Source organism: Cydia fagiglandana, chromosome 24, assembly GCF_963556715.1.
Source record: "Cydia fagiglandana chromosome 24, ilCydFagi1.1, whole genome shotgun sequence".
Taxonomy (NCBI): Eukaryota; Metazoa; Arthropoda; class Insecta; order Lepidoptera; family Tortricidae; genus Cydia; species Cydia fagiglandana.
The window spans coordinates 6,686,085-6,708,568 of NC_085955.1; the positions used below are offsets into that span (position 1 = coordinate 6,686,085).

General features: G+C 39.7%; 1 protein-coding gene across 1 annotated transcript; it reads left to right on the forward strand.

Annotated features, from left to right (window-relative positions):
* The first annotated feature begins 1,408 nt into the window (after positions 1 to 1,408).
* LOC134676616 (zinc finger protein 436-like) lies at positions 1,409 to 21,988 on the forward strand. Its single transcript, XM_063535012.1, has 6 exons — positions 1,409 to 1,681; positions 2,806 to 2,972; positions 7,293 to 7,447; positions 7,830 to 7,892; positions 20,682 to 20,759; positions 20,853 to 21,988. The coding sequence occupies exons 1-6, from the start codon at positions 1,409 to 1,411 to the stop codon at positions 21,986 to 21,988; spliced, it is 1,872 nt and encodes a 623-aa protein (XP_063391082.1).
* The last annotated feature ends 496 nt before the right edge of the window (positions 21,989 to 22,484 follow it).

Below are 22,484 nucleotides of genomic sequence, written 5' to 3' on the forward strand. Positions count from 1 at the left end.
TTGACAAGCAATAACTTGTTCAAATCTTCTTCGCAATTAGATCCTCGGTTATGTGGTGCATTCATTCCAGAAATATGAATTGATTTCAATGCACTTACAAAATGTGTGCAGGTAGGATTTCGATTTGTAGGGCTATTCTGTCGTATAAGTCCGAATAGGTTTTCAAGAGCGTCTTGATTCAGTGAGCGTAAATTCAAATAGTTAAATCCTTGATCCTTACAATAACACCAGATATCTTTAAGCGAATTTATGGTTACAATATAACCTTCCACGCATCTGACTCTTTTTAATCTTAACCTGCTATCTGATTTCATGAACTCCATTGACTTCAGCTTTTTCAAAAAACTATTCCAGATTTCTATGTGATTGGTTTTACGAGACACATTTTGTCTTCGTCCCTTTATTACATCTTTTGGGTTTGATGGGCCATTAGTAGAATCAAATAAATTATTAAGGTCCCGTACTACCTCGGATGTTTGTGCCACTTCTTTTCCGTACTCTGTGTCTTCATATTTTTCTGCAATCATCTTTAGAATAGCTGCGAAAGTATTACTTAGAGTTTGAGCGGCATATTTCACTTTCATTTTATGTTTTTGTTTTGGATCTAGCATTACAGAAGATACTTTATGAAAGTACAGCAGAAATTTTGTTAATTAAATTCCATCGCTTGCCTCTAGGTTTCCGGGCTTGATTTTTCAGAGAGTCTGATACAACATTTTTCAGAAAATCGGAATCTAATTTGTCCAAATCGACGGATGTTTTTGAGAGTGATGATAACAAACACTGTGTTCGCTGCAACTTTTTTACAAGTTTTTTTTTTCGTGGAGTCATTTCTATGTTGCTGTAGCCATATTTTGGCGGTGTTCCTCGTATACAATCTGTGGTTTTATTCGTTTTTACCCTTGAAGTCGAAGCATCATCTAAAACAAAATGAAAATGATGATCGATTATTCCGGCGATAGCAAAAATTTTTGAGCATGGCCTAAGTGCCCGTCTCTCACAGTTCCTAAAATCAACAAATAGTCTATCTGACAGACAGTATGCGTACCGTGAGGGCAGATCCACCACGTCGCTATCCCGTGAACTGATACGGCGTATTGTAGCAGCTAGAGAGAGTCAGCAGGAGGTCGCAGTCTTGTGTTGTGACCTCTCAAAGGCTTTTGATGTTGCCGACCATGCAGTGCTCATAGGTAAGCTGCGCCATTACGGCATCCTCGATACATCATTGTCCCTTTTCTCAAGCCTACTTCAAAATAGGACACAAGTTGTGGTTAGTGATGGTGGGAAAGTGAGGTCTGATCCACAGGGAGGACGTATGCGCGTGGCGCAGGGATCATCAGTTTCAAATTTGCTCTTTTCACTGCTTTTAAACGACCTGCCTGATGCCATAAAAGCCGGTGAGGTACTAATGTATGCTGATGACGTTGCTGCGATTGTTACTGCTCCGAATGGAGATGGCGTTGAGAAGGCGTTGAACGAGGCAGCGGCGCAGCTTGCTTATTGGTTCAGAACCAATGGCTTAGCTCTCAACCTTAAGAAAACGCACTTCATGCAATTTAATTTATCTGGTCGCCAAGCAGCGCCGCTGGCTGTTGAAATTGATGGAACGCTGCTGGAACAAACCACTGCTACAGCTTTTCTGGGTTTTGAGATAGACTCGGGCTTGAAGTGGGATCGGCATGTAGACAAACTGTGCAGCAGAGTAGCAAGCGCGTGCTTTGCCCTTAGTAGAGTAGTCGGGTCTGTGACTTCGGAGGTGGCCCGCGCGTGTTATTTTGCTACAGTTCACTCCCTAATACAGTACGGGGCGGAACTCTGGGGACGCTGTGCCGAGTGGGAAAGAGTTTTTCGCCTCCAGAAACGCGCCATACGAACCATCTCACGAGTACCGCTAGATACTCCGGCAAAGCAACTGTTCACAAAACTGGGCATTCTCACATTACCCGCAGTAGTAATAATGCAGGTCGCAGTGTATGTGCGTGAACACCTTACATCCTACAAAACGAACGCAATGGTACACGAGTACAATACGCGAAACGCTAACAAGCTTGTAGGTATTAGCCGCAAACTTGTGAAGTCGTCCAAGTTAACTCACGTTATGGGCCCCACGGTCTACAACAAGTTACCAAGCATTGTTACTGAGGCCACAAGTCTGCATAGGTTTAAGTGCCGTCTAAAACACTGGCTTATTGAGCGCTCGTTCTATAGCTATGATGAATTTTTAATGTATAAAGACAGTTAGTCCATATACCAACATCCTTTTTAAGTGTGATTATTTATTTATTACTTCGGTACTGACTTCAATAGTAGGTACTGTTATTGGGTATGTGTTATAATTTATTCGGATGAATCCGTGAAGTGACTAATTATGGTTGTATAATTGTACATTTTTACTAATATTTTATTTTTATCATATTGTGATCTAATGTTAACTCAATCATTTTACAATACTGTAATCTGTTGGGAATCATTATAATTATTATCTTTGACATGTAAACCGGTTTTATCAAATAAATGACTATGACTATGACTATGACTAATGATTTGTTAATAATAATTATGATTAGTAACAAATTGTTCATCACTACATAGTATAAAACAAAGTCGCTTCCCGCTGCCTGTCTGTATGTATGCTTAGATCTCTAAAATTACGTAAGCCCCCATTCGCACGGGAGCTTTTTCAACACGCGTTAAAAAGCGGCCAAGTGCGAGTCGGACTCACCCATGAAGGGTTCCGTAGCAGCAAGTAACATAATAAAATTGCGGTTTACGATTTATGACGTATTAAAAAAAAATACTTACCAGACCTGTCTCTGCGTGCCCATTGGCGTGAACAGCCGCAGCAACCTCGCGTTAGTCGCACACGCGACGACGTCGCTGCCCGCCGTGACGCACAGGATCTCCTCGGTATCGGGCATGGAAACGCTCCACTCCTTGCTGCTGCCGACCAGCGATATGCATACTAGTTTGCTGTAAGATATAGATATTTTTTTAATAGATTAGCTATTGCGTAGTCTATCTATAATAATCACCATTAAAATCTTGTGCATGTCTTATTCAACATAGGAGTTGGCATTACACACAATTCGATGTTCCGGAAAGGTCATACATAATAAAGGATTTGATTGTATAATCATCTTTTTGAAAGTTGCAAGCCTAACTCTGGTACCACCTTTTTTTTAATACCAGCACTTGTAGTCTGTATCTTTAGGTATTTAAATAAAAGTAAACAAACAATTTTTACATTTTCGGGTAGTTATAAGATTTATTGGTTAACCAACCAAATGCAAAACCGCCTAGATATGTCACCAAACGACCTGACTTTAACCTACGTTATTTGATCGTGTAATGTTTTCATCCAACCTCAACTGGCTTACTTAAGAAGCCATTTGAGGGTAGATTTTGTTTCATCATCATCATCATCATCATCTCAGCCATAAGACGTCCACTGCTGAACATAGGCCTCCCCCTTGGACCTCCATTCGTACCGGTTGGAAGTGACCCGCATCCAGCGTCTTTCGGCGGCCTCTTGATCGCGGCAAGCTGTGATTGGTCAGTTTCATTATAGTTGACTAAACAGAATCGATATGGACAGACAGACGGACAGACAGACGGACAGACAGACGGACAGACATGACGAACCTATAAGGGTTCCGTTTTTTGCCATTTGGCTACGGAACCCTAAAAAAAGGTAGCAAATTATGAATACTAATAAAATTTTAATACCTATTTCTGAATGATGTGGTGTCATTTTATCAGAAATCTCGTAAGTTGAGGTCGATGGCACACTGTTTGGGTCATAACCCTTATTTCGTTTTGAATTTGTGGAATCATCATCTTCACCTTAAACAAGGTTGTAAAATTACGTTATATTCAATTCAAACGAAAGTCAAAAAATAAAAATATAATTAAAGTATTATTTTTATCTTTTACCTCCTAGTTTGCGTTTTTGTCCTGAGACACTTCCAGCAGAAACCACTGTAAAGCCCGCTCCACACTCGTGCGCGAATCGCGGCGCGAAGCCGCGAACGCGAGTCTGGAGTCGATTTCGCATATCAGCGAACTAGACTCCACACTCGCGTTCGCGGCTTCGCCCGCGATTCACGCGCATAGTCTGGAGGGCGCTTAACATAATCAAACATTTTAATTTACTTGCCTGATTTTAGTTAAAGAAAAGCGGCCAAGTGCGAGTCGGACTCGGCCATGAAGGGTTCCGTACCAGCAAGTAACATAATACAATAGCGGTTTACGATTTGGTAATGGTAATGTACATCATATATATTTTTTAGATTTATCATTCTCTTATTTTGGAAGTGTCTCTCGCGGCTCGCGCAAACTATTCAGTTTAGAAAAAAATGATATTAGAAACCTCAATATTAGACACCCCACACCCATATGTTGATGAAAAAAAAATTTTTGAGTTTCAGTTCTAAGTATGGGGAACCCCCAAAATGTATTGTTTTTTTTTTCTATTTTTGTGTGAAAATCTTAATGCGGTTCACAGAATATATCAACTTACCAAGTTTCAACAGTATAGTTCTTATAGTTTCGGAAAAAAGTGGCTGTGACATACGGACGGACGGACAGACAGACAGACATACAGACAGACAGACAGGTATGGCGAATTCATAAGGGTTCCGTTTTTTTTGCCATTTGGCTACGGAACCCTAAAAACCGGGCAAGTGCGAGTCGGACTCGCGCACGAAGGATTCCGTACCATAAAGCAAAAAAAAATGGAAAAAATTCAAAAACAAAACGGTCACCCATCCAAGTACTGACCACCCCGCGTTGCTTAACTTTGGCCGTTTTTTTTTGCTTTTTTTTGTTTTTTTTTTGCATTATGGTACGGAACCCTTTGTGCTCGAGTCCGATTCGCACTTGCCCGGTTTTTCAAACTCTGGAACAATAGGGAATGACGATAGAATTTCGTCCGAGAGGGGCGCCTTGAGATTTAGGCTTGGTACCGCATTCCTTTTTAGCCTGTTTCCATTTTTGTTGAAGGCAGTTGGAAGAAAATGATCTCCACAAATAAATTTATTTTCGTTTAATCTTTGTATGGGTAAATATACCAAATCTTCGTTGCCGGTCAACTTTACCCATAATCGACATCTGAAATAAAGGGATTATCGACAAGTTGTTCGCACACTATTCGTGTCCTTAGGTTACCTAGTTTTTTACAAGAAGAACCTATTCACAGAATGTTTTCGTTTTAATCAAGGATTGTAAACGATAAAAACTGCTCCAAACTAATTAAATTAGTATCTGGTAACGACTCAAAATGAAAATATCGCATAAAACATCAGTTTATCGACCTGTTGGGGTCAAGCGGAAATCTCGCCAAAAATATATCAGAAGTTAATCTTCTTACACGCCTGACCCCACAAACTTCACATTTTCGCAAAGATTTGCCCCCCATTTAAGTAAAAGAGAAAGTTATTTTGTCTTATACTCAAAAATAATCACTTAATATTACCGCTGTCACGAAAATTTAAAATGACGGTTGACGTTTTACCGATCATACCAACCTAAAGAAAAGTAAGTATAATACGACTAAGTTGAAAGCAAGTATGGTATGTGCTACCAAAATGCAACAACAGTCATTTTAATTCGATAAGATTATTTCTATGCCTCAATGTTGGTAACAAGTACGTTCATAGTTTATCATAGTATGGGGTGTCGATGGGCTGGTTCATCCATCAATGATCCATCATCATCATTATTATTATTGAAGCTGGAGGCTGGTGGAGACGATACTTATGAAACTATTCATGCTATTCAAAAAAATTGTTTATCTTTATTAATGGAATTTAAGAATTCGTGTCAATGCTGTCTGCAGCGGCCTGCGGACAAAGATTTGAACATGCCATATACATGCCTCGGAAAAACTGAGATATACACAGAGATGCTCAAAGACTGCTTTGAAATACATGTAAGCAATGATATTTCGTCTTTCTATAATGAATGAATAGCAAAACTATGTGTAGCTAACGACTAAATTCACGTAACAGAGCCAGGATAGTGTTATATTCCCAAAATCAATTGATATTTTGAAATAAATGAAAAATGTACTGCCAGGGCGATTTTCAAACTCGTTACTCCGGATACCAGCCCGCTAACTGATATACCAAGACTTACCCATTACCAGTGATTATTTCCACCATATCCTTCATTTGCGCCTCACTAGGGATTGCCCCAGAATAAACTATTTTGAGCAAGAGGATTTCAAACAATAACTTGGTCTTATTAACCATGGTTATAAGCCCAAGACTGAACACATATAAGAGATGCCCGTAAATATGTAAATGTATAGGGGGCTACTGTACTGTACTATTAATACTATCTGTAGGCGACGGAAGGAAGAATGAACAAATGCCATCTATGAAATACTTAACTGAGAATTTGACCTACTGGCAGTACTGACACACTTCTAATATAACAACACAAAACTGCTCCATGAAAATGTTTTTTTTTTAGTAATTAAGATTTTTATTATTGTATACTAGCTTTTGCCCGTGACTTCGTCAGCGTGGAATTAGTAATTTAGATAGCTATTATTTTATTCAATCTGCGTTTTTTTGATTCATCATACAAACTTTGACCCCCTTAAAGGGTGATTTCTTGAATGAAATCTACCTTTTGTCCTTCCCTGGGACTCAAACTAAAGTTCGTTTTTTTAGCATTAGAAATAAGGTAAACAATCTTGATGTGTCATTTAATTGAAAAACACGTTTCTAAAATAAGTCACGGCAAATATGTAACAATTATGAACCTAATACAATAATTTATATTTTTCTGCTTTCATAAGTAATAGTTACTGATTTTTAAAAAGCGTTTTTTAATTAAAAGTCGTCAAGATCACTTACCTTCTTTCCAATGCTAAAAAAACGAACTATATCTTTATACCAAAATTTCAACTAAATCATGCACCAGCGCCGTTGCTACACTGCGCGGGCGGGACAGTTCTTATCAACAATGTTTGTAATGCAGTTGTTGTTAAGTTCCCATACAAAATTCCACCCCTTTAAGAAATAATTTCTGGGATAATAACTCTCCTATGTCCTTCCTCGGGACTCAAACAATCTCTATACCAAATTTCATCGAAATCAGTTCAACGGTTTAAGAGTGAAGAAGTAACAGACACTCAGACAGACAGATAGATTTCCTTCCTTTTATAATATTATATTATTAAGTATGGATATATGTCATGTCAGTTTGTAAGGTATTTATCTATGGGCCTTAATTGCCTGAAACTAAATGCTTTGATTGATTGATAATTCCAAATTGCTTGATAGGATTATTTACTTGCAGCTAACACTGTTAGGTGATGACGATGGTATCTGCGAGGTGTGCGTGGGGCGGCTGCGGGACGCAAGCGACTTCAAGCTGCAAGTGCAGTGCATCCAGGCCGAGCTGCACGCGCGGCTCAAGGGAACTCTACATGTGAAAGGTGAGGTCTAGAAAACTTAACAAATATTTATCAAACAGATGTGTCACCAGCGATCGGCCAGTATTTCTTTTCATATTAAAAGAAAAATTCACCCCTTCAAGCAAACGATGTTCCAAAAAGTCGCAAGTTTGAATCAAGCCCGTAACGGTGATTATTAAATTTATTTTAATTATTCTAGAATACTTATTATATGTTGGTGCAAAATTTAAAATACATATTGTAATTTAACCGGCCAAAAATTACAATTAGAGGATGATGTAGCTCAACCATTTGATTCACACGGTTTGTGAGGTACATCCGCAGTGGATCTGTTAACGAAGAGAGGATAGTCTGAGACTAATTCAATTTAATTAAAGTCAGTAAATAGATTTTTTTGTTTCAGAAGAATTACCTTCCATGAAATCAGAAGAGTCAGATGACGGCGAAGAAGCCGAGCCACTCATACGTAAGTTATTATTACAGTTTAATGTACTGAGTTTGTTTAATATAACCGTTTTTCCCCCGAAAGGGATAAAAACGAATATTTCGAGTCCAGCCGAAGCTTGACCCACCTTGAGATTACGATCGGCTTTTCCCCAAGTAAATCGTTCTACAAACTCCTTATAACCTACTTACAGCCACCTTAAGTGGCAACACTGGCGTGACGTCACTACCGGAACAGGCACCAACGCGAGCCGGCTAGCTGCTTGGTCAGTACCTTTATATGCCGGCAAGGCATTTAAACTTGGGTGGGTCAAGCTTCGGCTGGACTCGAAATATTCGTTTTTATCCCTTTCGGGGGAAAAACGGTTATATTTAGAGGTCCGAGCCTCTGCTTGACCCACCTTGAGATGTGTTTGGTTTCTGCCGGCATTTTTCGATTGGTGTACTGTGAATGGTATCGTGATGATTTCAATAATAATTCATATTAAGATATTGTTAGGAATCACTTTATTTCTACTTATTACAAGTAATTAAAGGGTGAATTAGAATAGACTAGACCGCATTGAAATGATTGGAAGGTCTGTCGGTATTAATCATACGTGGTCGGCTGATTTGCCTATAGTAATGTCTGAAGAATGTTTCTTGCGATCTCCAGTTTCCTTTAGACAAGACGTCTTCTATGTCTAAACCGCTCAGGGAGTAGTTGTCACTTGCCACTGCAGCACGGGTGGAGCCAGGCGGAGCATTTATGTGAAGTTCCTTGAAGTAGTTTTTTATCCAACCGGCTATCACGCATCTACTGGCTTCTTGTACCTTCCCTCTAGTTGTGATAAACAGACTGTTCAAAGATTGCCTAGCGTTTCGCCGAGGCAACGATACCTCTAATAATTTTTTAATCCAAAATACGGAATTAAGATTCTTGACATGATTGGCCTTGAGGGCCCATCCGGTTTGACGAAATTTTGTGCAGTCTGTTTTCGATCCAAACCTCGGTTGAAGGATGACAGAGTCGGCGCTAATATGGCAATTGTTAGGTGATATATCTAATAACGTCAAGTCGTGGATACGTCTACCTGAATGCAGTAACAGTAGCAGAGCCGTATGTCTGGAGACTTGATATAAGCTATCCTCATTTACTATACTTTTATTCAGACCAATTAAAATGTCATCCAAATTCCATATAGGTTTCTTAACCTTAGGCTTAGATATTGATATGCCCTTAAGTATGTTTCTCACTAATGGATGACTGGAGATTAATTCTGATCTCGATGGATTGGCAAAGGTACAAATCACTGATTTATGTACTAATATTGTTGCAGCGGCTAGATGTTCTCTATGATGAAGAAAACATAGATATTCTGCCACTTTTTCTGGAGACGGGTCATTAATAGAACAGGAATTTTCAGCTGCCCATTTTTTCCATCTGATCCATGCTTAGGGTTGCCAGATCGAAAGGCGCTATTATCGGGAAACAATATAAAATTTTCGGGATTTTGGGACTTAAGTCGGGAAAAAAATACATTAAAATTAAAATAATTGTATTAAAAAAACAACGACATTTTACATTATTGGCACTACGTCAGTTCGCTCGCTCGACGACAGTTCGGAACTTGAAATTATTGTTTTATAACGTGAAGCTGTTTTTCGGGACAGTATACACTTTGTCGGGAATCGGGAACACATGCTAAAAATCGGGAGAATCCCGCCAAATCCCGACCATCTGGCAACCCTATCCATGCTGAATGGTATGTTCGTAAAGAGCTTTTTCGCCAGGAATTTTCGAGAAGGTCCTTGTACTCTTGTGGCCAGGTGTTTATCTCGGAGGCCCACCCCGTACCCTCCAGACTTCCAATTCTAGGTCTCTCACTTCTGGAGGTGGTTGGTTGGTTCTGCGATCCATTAGATTGAATTGTAAATCTCGAATCGTGAACGGGGCTGCTGTTGCGCGAGATTTGAGATCGGCTCTCCAATGTACTTTGTGCCACCTCGGGCAGGCAATTAAGTAGATTCCTCGCGCTTTGTTCAGGTGGCAAAGTACTCTCGGCATTAGACATGGTGGGGGGAATATCCACGCCAGGTTCCAGTTCCAATGTCTGGAGAAAGCATCTACGAATAATGCGTTTCGATCCCGTATGTCCTCGGTCACGTACACTGGTACCACCTTCGACTGAGCTGACGCAAAAAGGTCGATCTGTGGTGTTCCCCATTTGCTGAATATCGTGTCCATGACTGAATTCGACAGGGACCACTCCGGAAGTTCTTGTTGGCGAGAGAGGCTGTCCGCCGTAGCGTTGTATCGACCCGGGATGTGTCTCGCTGTAAGCGTTATATTTAGTTGATTGATGAGCTGGAATATCATTCTCGTTAGCTTCAGCAGGACCAAGGATTTGGTGCCCCCTTGTTTCTGCAGATAAGCTACGACAGTTTGGTTGTCTGATTGTAGAAGGCACGTTTGTCCTCGTACTATTTTCTTGTTCTTCTTTAGCACTATGAATACTGTCCACAATTCCTTCCTGTTGCAGTGCCACGTTTTTTGCTTGCTGTTCCACGGTCCTTTTTGGTGTCTGCCATTTATGGATGCGCCCCATCCCCAGTCCGATGCGTCTGTCGATATAAAAATTGTCGTTTGTTTTGGAAAAATAGCAGAATTGTCGGACAGGTGTCCTAGCCACCACGTGCAATCGGATAGAGTCTCCGGGGACAGAGCATATTTTTTGCTCGTCGGGAATCTTCTCATTTTGTTGTTGTCTCTCTGGAGGTGCCGACAGTGCAGTCGCCCGTAAGGCACGACAAAGGACGCGAAAGTCAGACGTCCTAGAAGACGTTTTGCTTCTAGCCAGGTGCATTTTTGTTCCGTTAGTATTTTCGACAGTTGTTTCCTCGTAAGCAAGTTTTTCTTGTGGTCTATACTCTTTATGTCCGCTTGCGTGTCCCAAATAATCCCGAGGTATTCTTGTTTTTGAGATGGAGTTTGGCTGGTCTTTCCGGAGTTCAGTTGCCATCCGAGGTACTTTAGTATTTGACAGGCACGAATTCCTTGTTTTGTTAGTTGTGACGGATTCTGCCCCGCTATGAGGAAGTCGTCGAGATACACGACCACGCGGATCCCTTCGCTTCTTAGGATGCTTGCTACCCAGTTCGTTAGTTTGGCGAAGACTTGAGGTGCAGTTGCTAGACCAAAGGGCAGACACGTCATTTGAAAGAGGCTTTCTCCCACCTTTAGCATCAGGAATCTCCTGTGCTGCTCTATTATTGGCACATGAAAATATGCCTTTGAAATATCTATTTTCAGTAAGTAATCCTGTGGTTGTAAGAAGTTTTGAACTTTTTGGGAGTTTATAAGCCTGAACTTTCTTGGTTCTAAAAATTTGTTTAAGTTTTTCAAATTGAAGATCTGCCGAAAGCTGCCGTCCGGTTTCTTTTTCAGGAATAAAGGGGACAGGAACCCCGTTGGAGCCGATGCTGGCTCTATCGCCCCAATTGTTTGTAGGCCCCGAATTTCCGAGTCCATGGTAAGGCTGGGCGTCGTCTCCAGTGATTTGATGTCTTCCTTGGAGAGGCACATTAACGGGGGTTTTTTGATAAAGGGGATCCTGTATCCTTTTATTATGTCTAGTAGAGTTTGATTTGCTCCTAATTTTCTCCACTGATTTACCCTTAGACGTAGTGCCCCGGCTCGAAACTGATTGTCAATATTTTTTATTATGCGCAGCTCGCGTGGGGCGCTTTCTGGAGTCCTTCTTCGAGCTTTGAGTGTCCTTGGCACGATTCTTTTGATGACCAGACGGTTTGGCTGGCCCGTGGGCTCGTCGAGGTTGTCTTGTCCTATTGAAGTTCCCGCTCCCAGCGTTGGGAGTTTTGTTTTGCATTTTGCTTTTGAACTCCGGTTTCTTCGGGGGAAAAAACTTTTCATATCCGCCATATTGTTTGAAAGCTTCTGAAAGCATTGCTTCATCAAACAAGTGTGTCTTAGAAGGCGGGATGTTCTGCATGACGGTGTCACACGCCATATCCGAGGATGAGTAGAACGCTCTTCTGGTCGATATTATTTCGGAGCGCCGGCCACAGATGTATTGTAGCGCCTGGTCGGAGATACGCCTGTACCCAGACTCTTTTGAGAGTACATTCCGGTGTATCGCATTGAAAATGAGGGGGTCATCCACCTCTCTTGCTATCTGCTGGAGCCCATTTTCTAGGGCTCGTCGCTCCAGCAGAAAGGCATGCGTGAGAACCCCTAAGGTTTTGTCGATTTTCAAGAGTATATCTGGATTACACCATTTCGGCGTGATCTTGCTTAGCTGAGGGTTGATTTTTAATGCAGTGAAAACCGGAGTTCCATGTAGCGTTTTTTCCGCTTCTTTGTAACGCAGATTATTCCATGTGTCAGAGCCAAGGCGTTGGCATTTAGCTCCTTTTGCTACCATGTCTGCATCTGCCGCTGGAACAGGAGGTTCAGCTTCTGTAGTGATCGTGTCAAAGCAAAGACCCGCTATGGCTTCTGTCTTGTCACCCCATGTTGGTACTGGCGTTTCTTGGCGCTCCTCGCTTTCGTTGTTCGATCCTATATCAATGTCGGAATAGGACGTGTCCGCTTCAGCGATAGTATGATCATCAGCCACTTGAACGTCTTTAACTGAGTTTACCGCTTGTATGACGCGCTCGGCGGTGTTGTTCGAGGCGGCCACCATTTGTTTCATCAGGGCGGCGAACATTTCAGTTTGTTTCGCCAGTGCAGCGGCAATAGGATCCGGTGTGGCGCTCTGTGTTTTTTCTGTGTTCCCAGGGGTCCTCAGTCGCTTCGTTCTGGTTAAGGACCGAGCTGGAGAGCTTGGAGCTCGTTTTGAGCCCCGCGACGAAGAGCGTCCTCTTAAGAAATTATCGGTCTCTTCTCTGCTACAAAGATGTGGTTTCATCGTTCTAACTGTATTCAGAACATTTTCCACGTTGTTGCCGTGTATTTTAACAGCCAGTGAGTAAGGGGCATAAATTAGGGCTCTGGTAAAAGGCCATTCAAGCATCTTCAATTTTATGTTTTTATATGTTTTTTCGGATAGTTCCTTCAGGTTAAAAGCTGCTGCTATGTCTGCTGTCGGGATCGCATAGCGCAATTTGTTGGTTATCTTAGGATCGGGTGGATCGCCAATGAGCTCTCGAATATTGACCTCTTCTATTTGCCAGTCCTTCCAGTCTAACGGCATGAACGGTAGAACGGCGTCATGCAGCTTGTCGATCGGGTCCTTTGAGGAGGAGGCTGTGGTGCCCGTGAGTAGAAGGATCTCTCGGATTGTTGGCATATTCCTGAAAAAGGAATACTATTTGAGCATAGCTGTAACTGATGATCCGTCGGATCAATTAGGCTTAGAGAGGACGGTCGCGCGAAGCGTCGGGCCGTTGGTCCGACGGGCGGAACTGATGGTATGTACAGTGAACCGTCGGGTCAGCCGGACCGCCCGTCGGACGGGTCCAGTATGGAACGGATAGGAGCCGACGGCTCAATTGAGACGACGGGTCAGATATAGGGATATACGATCCCTTACGTTCCGGGTTTTTGCTTTTGTAGTGCGTATAAAGCACGTTTACTCAAAAAGCAGGAGCAGGTGATGTGATACACGCTGCTCGCATACGTCTAATAACGTAATGTGATTTGATGGCTCTCAGAGGCGGTAAGCCGTCCGGAGCATCAATAAAATTAACTCGTAGGTTGCTAAAAGAAAGGGAAATAGACTTACCTTAGTCTTACACTTGTAGAACTAAACGTAGATAGTTCACTTTTATATTCGCTTTGCGAACGAACACACGTCGTTACTTGGGGGAAAAGTCAAAGCGTACTGACCAAGCAGCTAGCCGGCTCGCGTTGGTGCCTGTTCCGGTAGTGACGTCACGCCAGTGTTGCCACTTAAGGTGGCTGTAAGTAGGTTATAGGGAGTTTGTAGAACGATTTACTTGGGGAAAAGCCGATCGTAATCTCAAGGTGGGTCAAGCAGAGGCTCGGACCTCTAAATAAGTATCGTATCGTAATCGGCAGGAAAAATATACTGGAGTCAGTTACGGATCGCTGCCATATATGACCCAAATTTTTTTTATTAAGCTATGAGCTTCATCACATATGATCTCTGAGTAATTCTAAGCATTTCTAGCCTCGGAGGCGATAAGAAGCGTGCGTCTAGTCGAGGAGGGCGGGGTACAAAGATGGCCGAAACCCGTCATCATTCAAAAAAATCTGTTCTGGTCTTGGTGGCTACTAGGGCAAGTTTGGTATCATTTTCGTATAAACCGAAGACATATAATTCATTGCTGATATTTGTTTTTTTTTTCAGTTTCATAGTAATTTTGCAAGAAAAACGTAAAAAGATAAAAATTTGGGATGGAGGTTTTTGCTTTGAGAGCTAATAACTTTTGTATAGTGGCCAAAAGTATCATACAAAAAATACTATAATAAAGCGCAATTCATGCAGCTTCTAAACATATACATGTTTAGTAATATCCTACTGCAAAAAGATGGTGAAAAAATTATTAAATGACCGCAGCGCGGGTAGTTAGACTCTCGCTAGGCGGCGTTTATCTTACAAAATGGTCGAGTACGAGTATCTACGTAGGTAACTATCAAAGAATATAATACTCACTAGGAGAAGAACGGTAACTCCATACAAAAAAATGTCCCCAACCGTTTATACGTTTATACTACTGGCGCCCTCGATGTGTACCAATGGAACTAAAGTTGACAACCGGTTTAGCCTGGCGGGTATTGGTATTATAGGTATATAGTAATTATGTTGATAAACATATTTGTTATCTTCATATCACGAAATATATGAAAGATGCAAATATTACCCCTTGTTTGTGATATTATCTATTGATTTAAATAAAAGGCATATTTATGTTTATAACATTGTATTATGTTTTACATATAGAAATATACACTGAAAATTAAACCCTGACAACTTAATAAAAATAGACATTAATAAAGCGCATTCACAAAGTTTTCAGTATTATACAAATTTAATAACATTAGGCATACCTACCTATTACACTTTACACACAGATACACTACACTTTACACACGGCATTTTACACAGATTTCTAACTTGTATTCATTCATACATTTCTTCACGGTTAATTAATACGCTTTCCAGGTGCGTTATGACTCGTTTCCTTCTGAACCCACTAAAGCTGTATAAATTTCACTCTGGCTGCTTCAACAGCCGTTGCTCCGCATTTAGCACATTTTCTATGTGCATTGCTGTAATCTATGTAGGTACAGACTTACAGTCTTAAGTGGTTGTACCGCTACGTTGTATTTATTATTTAAAGATTTAATGAATAAAATGTTCGTTATGAACTTTAACCACAGCAGTTGGACAGAGTCATTGACAAATATATATTTTTTATTATGGTGGGTAGACGTACCTACCCTCCATATATTTTATGAATATTGATAAAGACAGTTGGAAGCAAATATTCATTATAAAACTTAATCGCGTGTAATTAAGTTTTAAGTCCCGTTTTATGATTAATTATAATTATGTATAAAATTCGTGATAATTTAAATCAGAGTTGGGAGCAATGTTGCTGTAGAAAAATGTTTTTATTTTTATTACTCGCAACTTTTTCTCGGAGGCCAACGCACACATAGAAGCTTCAGGTGCAACATGCGCAATTTTTTGGGGACATAACTTTCTTAGGAAGTGAACAGGCCTTGGTAACTATGCTTACTTTGCTAGATTTTATGATGACGAATAAAATGCTTTCTGTATATTTAATGTCCGCAGTTTCCAGTACACAGACATAATTCTGGTATAGGTTAAAAAAATAGACATCCCCAGGTATCCCCATGTTTAAAGAGGAGGGCGGCTCGCTTAACAAATAAGATCATGTACAACCGCAATTTCAGGTTTGGTTAGGTTAGGTTCGTTAGTTACCTTTTATCCCTCAGAGCAGAAAATAGAAGCCCCGCGACGCGGGGCTTCGTTGGTTTGTCACCAAGTCATACTTGCATAACCTATATTACTATGACAAATATACATAGCTGTAGGGTTTCTGGTTTCTCGACCTTTTTAATTTCTCGAGGCACGGGAATTCTCGACCAAGATTTCTCGAGTTTTTCGAGTATCTCGAGAAATTTTTAAAGCTCCAAAAAACACTATGTTATTTTTTTTTGTTGTTTACAAATCAGACTCGTAGGAATCGTAGGTGAGATCAATAATCAAACATATGGTACATTTTTATTCACCGTAAATTGCACTTAATAATCAAAAATACAACAACAAAAAAGAAAACTACGTGCAGGCGTGTGCACCAGCGGCGATGTGTTATGTGCTATAGTGCATTATGTAATATTGTTGTAATTTTATTTCCGAAATAGGAATATATCGGGATGATTTAATTTATCAATAGTAATTTAGTTTTGTAATATTTGTTATCACACTTATTATATGGTCCTATAATTCTTTACAATATTTTTTAAAGCGTTTTTCAATAAAAAAACGGTACATATGAATGTCATGAATCATGATAGTTAGTTGAAAATTGGTTAAAGCTATAACGATAGGGGACGGATCAAGGTAGTTTTTTATTTGGTTGGTAATAAATAAGTAGGTTTCTACCTGAAAATGTAAAAAAAAACATTGTTCATATTTATTTAACTACCTAAAGAAATACATTATAGACACATCATGTATTATACGCGTGTTTTTTTTTAACTTATCACGAGAGATTTATTTCTCGAGTTCTCGAGGCATTGAATATTTTTTCCCGTCTCGACTTAGGACAAATTTCTCGAGATTTCTCGCCTCGGGAATTCTCGAGCAGAAACCCTACATAGCTGTTATGATTTCTAAATGTAAGCTCTCCGCATAATAGTTATTTGTTTTACAAGGGGGCAAAGTTGTTGTTTAACCGCTCGTGCTAATATTGATACCCGATCAAGCGAAAGATTTCAAAATTGAACCACGAGCGTAGTGAGTGGTTCGAAAAATGGAATCTTGAGCGTTGTAAGGGTTTCAAAGAACGAGGGTTAAACAAAATTTGCCGCCGAGTGAAACACAGAATTTTTCACCACACCAACCTGAAGCAAATATTAAATGTAAAATATCAAACAAAATCAAACCAAGTCAAATCCAAATGAATGTTATGTGCAGGTTGAAGTTATTTATTAAAAACAACTAGTAAGTACCTATAAAATTACTTAAAGTGAGTTATAGCATGAAAATTATCGTGAAAATAAATATTTTGCCTCTTCCTAAGTAGTACAATTTCTCTCATAAATAGTGTTTTAATATTATCAGCAAAAATAAGAGCGCTATTTTATTAGAATAATTTCATTTATAATAGTTATTTCTCGGACCCAATTTTGGACCCGGGTATATCCTTAAACTACGTTCAAAAGAGAGGTATGGGCACTGTAAATGTCATCTCGCTTTGTGTGGTAGGGCACAGCACAGCGGATGTCATTCCAGATCTATCCGAGCAGAGCCCCACTGGGGAAGTACGTACTTACCTCCACCTTACAGAAAACACCGGTCAAATAACACTAGGCCCCACTCAAATCGTTGCAAGTGCAAAAATTAAAATTAAAATGCTTAAAATTATGTCTGTATGATGAATTATGTCTGGATGAAAGTATTTTATTCGTCATCATAAAATCTAGCAAAGTAAGCATATCTACGTAGATACTCGTACTCGATCATTTTGTAAGATAAACGACGGTCCGCAAGATAAACGAAAGTCCAACTACCCGCGCTGCGGTCATGTAATAATTTTTTCACCATCTTTTTGCAGTAGGATATTACTCAACGTGTATATGTTTAGAATCTGCATGAATGTATTTTTTATATGATATTTTTGGCCACTATACAAAAGTTATTAGCATACATCGTTATCGCGGGAGCAAATATAAATTTATTAAAGAAGTGGTAAAACAGACTGCCCGTTTAGTAAAAACAGACCTTTCTGCCTACACATTATAAGCCTCCAAGAAGTTCATCATACATAGCACGAAGTTTTTGTTGCATAATGTTCATAAATCTTGCTTTACACTCTGTTAGTAAATAATGACCCGGAATCGACATATCAAATAAATATTCATGATTTATTTTGTACAACATTATTTAATTTTTGTTGATCTTAAGTGATTTTCGTAATATACGACATAAATTTTCTCTATGTTTTCTACTCTTAATCTGCGGCGTCGTGCAGTAAATATCCATTTTAATTGGCTAAATGATCTTTCGACTGCTACTGTTGTAATGGGTGCGTTTTTAAAACGACGGAAGTAATCAAATGTAGAACGATATATCGTTGAATCTAGTACTATCTCCTTCTCCGATATCAGTTCACACATTTTTTTCATAACTTCATATCCGGCATTTTTCTGCAAAACCACTTTGAACTTTTTTAAAATCTGTTTTCCATCTTTATTCAAAATTAATTTGGATATATGTTTGTATGTATTTTGTACTATGGTCAAACTTTCACTAAGAGATAGATTTTGGCACTGCAGTTTATTTATAGCATCTGGTATTACTTGCAGATACTTTGCTATGAAATTTACATCTTTTCGAACTTTTGCACTGAGTAAAGATTTTTTTGCTTTGACGATGCACTGTGCGTCTGAATTACGAAATGTGTCTATAACGCTTTTTATTTCATCAAAATACTTGTTGTAGTAAGTGGTAGCCTCGATCCATGTTCCCCAGCGAATAATTGTTGGGTTTGGAGGCAAAGGAATTCCATTAAACATTTCTCTTAATGCTTTTACTCTTTTCGGAGATTTGCGAAATACTTTCTTTACATTTGAAATTAATAGGTTAACTTCTGGAAAAAGAACACGAACTTGATCGGCAACTCTGTTAAGAGCATGGGCTAAACATGTAACATGGACAATGTTCGGAAAAAGTGTTTTCAAATTTCTGCCAGCTTTCAACATATACCCCACACCATCAGTCAATAACAACAACACCTTGTCATGCTTATTGTGACCAGGGCCCCACAAATCATCCAGGGCATTTTTTACAGTATTAGTTATACTGATATTGTTCGTTTCATTTAAACATTTGCTTGACAGCACGTGTGGAGTTCCAACATCATCTTCAAGCATAGCACCTACTATAACGTTAGCGATTTGACGACCTATAGCATCTGTGGTTTCATCAACACTTACATATATATACGCGTCTTTTAATTCGTCTCTAATTATATCCATCTCTTTGTCGTATAATTCATTCACGCAAGTCTGCCTCAGCAAACATTCTGAAGGGACCTGAACAGTTTTTTCAAATTTTCCAGATACACAATCTTCAATGAAATTTTTAAATACAGGGTTCTCTATTTGAGACCACGGTATGTTACAGCTTACTAGAAATTTTGTCAGTTCCAACCTAAAATCTTTTTTGAGAGAAGTGTGTCTTTCAGAGTTAAAATGACGTTTCACGGAAGATTTAGTTTTACAAAAACTAATATTGCACTTCGAGCAAAATAGATTTGTATCGCGAGCCTCTAGCTCAGGATAATCCTGTATAAACAACCCCACAAATTCATCACATGTTATTTTCCTTCGAGGCATTTTAAAGGCAACTTCTATTTGATTATGTTGTTACAAATAAAGATCAGTCAAGATTGACAAATGTCTAAATTGACTGATAAGGTTGCGTACCTAATAGGTAATCTTTTTAAGTACCAATCAAGTCAAGTATGGAGGTAAGATAGCATTGATATTCAATAAAATAATTATACATTTTAAGGTCGTAGGTATAAACGTTTCTCTATACGAATGTCATTTCTGTTTTTGACTGTTTTTTATAATCTTTCAGTATTGTCAAATCGTATTTGCTCCCGCGATAACGATGTATGGTTATTAGCTCTCAAAGCAAATATCTCCATCCTAAATTTTCATCTTTTTACGTTTTTCTTGTAAAATTACTATGAAGCTGAAAAAAACAAATATCAGCAATGAATTCTACGTCTCCGGTTTATACGAAAATGATACCAAACTTGCCCTAGTAGCCACCAGGACCAGAACAGATTTTTTTGAATGATGACGGGTGGCGGCCATCTTTGTACCCCCCCTCCCCTTATTGCCTCCCAGGCTTGAAATGCTTAGAATTACTCAAAGATCATATGTGATGAAGCTCAAAGCTTAATAAAAATTTTTTTGGGTCAACTTCATAACTGACTCCGCTACAATACTTAAGTACTGAAGAATTTTTCATATATTTTTTCACCACACCAGCTCGGAAAGGCTTACTTTGCATTTCAAAAACTGATAGCAAAGTTGCATTTTATTCACATGTGAGGCAAAGTAATCAAATGCAAATTTTGAGTTGTTTTCTTATGTTTGCTGGTAGGATTGACTTTTAAATGATGATTTTGGATGATAAATATTTAATAACATTAATAACAATCTCCACAAACGCCTTCCCTATATACTCAACAGCCTGCCTTCTGACATCAGACAGGAAGCCAATAAAGTCATATTTGGTAAAAAGCTGCGTAGTTACCTCGTAAATCGCGTATAGCAATTGATGACATTATTACTAATGATAGATGTTAACTTTTTTTTTCTAATATAAGAGAGTAGAGACTGCACGATCCCACAGTCAAACCGTGTAAACTGTTTTGTGGGACACTGTAATTGTATAAGATGTATATTTTTATGTTAATAAATAAATAAATAAATAAAATAAAAAAAATTGGATTTGATTAGGTTTGATTTTGTTTGATATTTTACATTTAATATTTGCTTCGGGTTGGTGTGGTGAAAAATTTTGTGTTTCACTCAGGGGCAAATTTTGTTTAATTGTTTGTATGTTTTCAGATCTCGAAGTCAAAGTTGAGGGCTCGCAGGATCCTCTACCCAACGATGGGAATCAAATATTCAAGGATTTTGAGTCAGGTACGGTTAACCTTAAATGGGGTTCAATTAAGGTATTCATAATGTTTACTTTTTTTATTAATTTGATTGAGACACTTAATTTTTTTGTTACAGTTACAAAGATGGAAGTAGAATACAATAAGCCAGAGACAAAATTCACGAAAAGGAAACAACTCGCAAAAGAAGAGCTCGTCAGCAGCGATGAAGCGCTGCCCGCGAGCCAGCCGTGTCCCGCGACATCGCAGTGCGACCCGAGCCCCGCCAGCAGTGTGGAGGACGCGCCTGCTCACACACCCGCCGTCAGCGCCGACCCACAACCCTATACCTGCGATACTTGCCACAAACAGTTTGCAAAGAAACTAAATTTAATCAACCACATGAAAGTTCATAACAAAGGCAAGATTTACTCGTGTGAAGTTTGTAATAGTGAGTTCAAACGTTTTAAGCAGTTAGTCGTCCACAAACGTGTTCACAAAGGAGAAAAACCTTTCAGCTGTGAAATATGCAACAAGCGATTTAGGGAGACGTCGTCTTTAATAGTTCATAATAGGATACACACAGGGGAGAAGCCTTACAGCTGTGAAATTTGCAACAAAAGATTTACACAAAAAAGATGTTTACTTAGTCATAAACTAACGCATGTGGCTGACGCGGCTAAGGCTTACACCTGTAGCGTTTGTAACAAGGGATTTACACAAAAAGGCAACTTAGTATCGCACACACGTGTACATACTCGTGAAAAACCATTCCATTGTGAAATATGCAAAAAACAGTTCGGCCAACAATCTTCTCTTATTCATCACACGCGAACTCACGCGGGAGGGAAATTGGGAAGAAACTACAAGTACGCTTGTAAACTTTGCAACAAGAATTTTAAGTCATTGTTCACCTTTAGCTGCCACGAACGTATTCACAATGGCGAGAAACCTTATATATGTGAAGTATGCAACAAGCAATTTACTCGCAAGGATCACCTAGATAGGCATCAATGGCTCCACAGTGGGGTGAAACAGTTCTGTTGCGAAATTTGCGGGAAACTATTTACAGAGAGATCAACTTTAAATGCGCATATAGTGCTTCACTCGGGCTCTGCGCCGGCGCGCCGCCGACGTCGCCGTCAGAAGTGCGGTCGGCGTGACGCGCAGGCGACGCTAACTACCGATAATCGTGCGTCTATATCGTCAGATCAGCTGGTTATCTTAGCATCAACCAAACAAGGCGCGCCGCCGACCAAAAAGCCCTCGACGTGATGCCTGGCAGCTGACGGGGTCCAGGCGTCATTTTAAGTACACAATTCAAGAATAGCTAATAGCTCAGTCAACTAGACCTAAGTACAAACACAGATTGCCAAAGCCATATATGTTAACTTGTCACTCACTGCAAAAATCGCCTATATTATGTGCATCACAATTTCTAATAAGTTACCTGACCGCTTTAAAGATATGGAATAGAAAAATAGATCCCGCTCCGGCCGCCGCACCGCGCGCACGCGCGCTCGCACGTACCTACTGAGTGCCGATCGTTTCACCGCCGCGTTGAGCCTGGCTCCGCGTGCTGGATTTTCGAATAGTGCCCTAGCCACGTTGTAGGCCTGCTCCGTGTGCCTTTACTGGATTGCTGTGCAGTGTAAATACAGAGATAGTGACTCATTAACAGTGCCACCTTACAGTGTTTCGGTTTGTTTACTGGGATAGTTTTTAGTATACAAATCATTGATAACTCAGTGCCCCCCCCCCCTCTCTATCC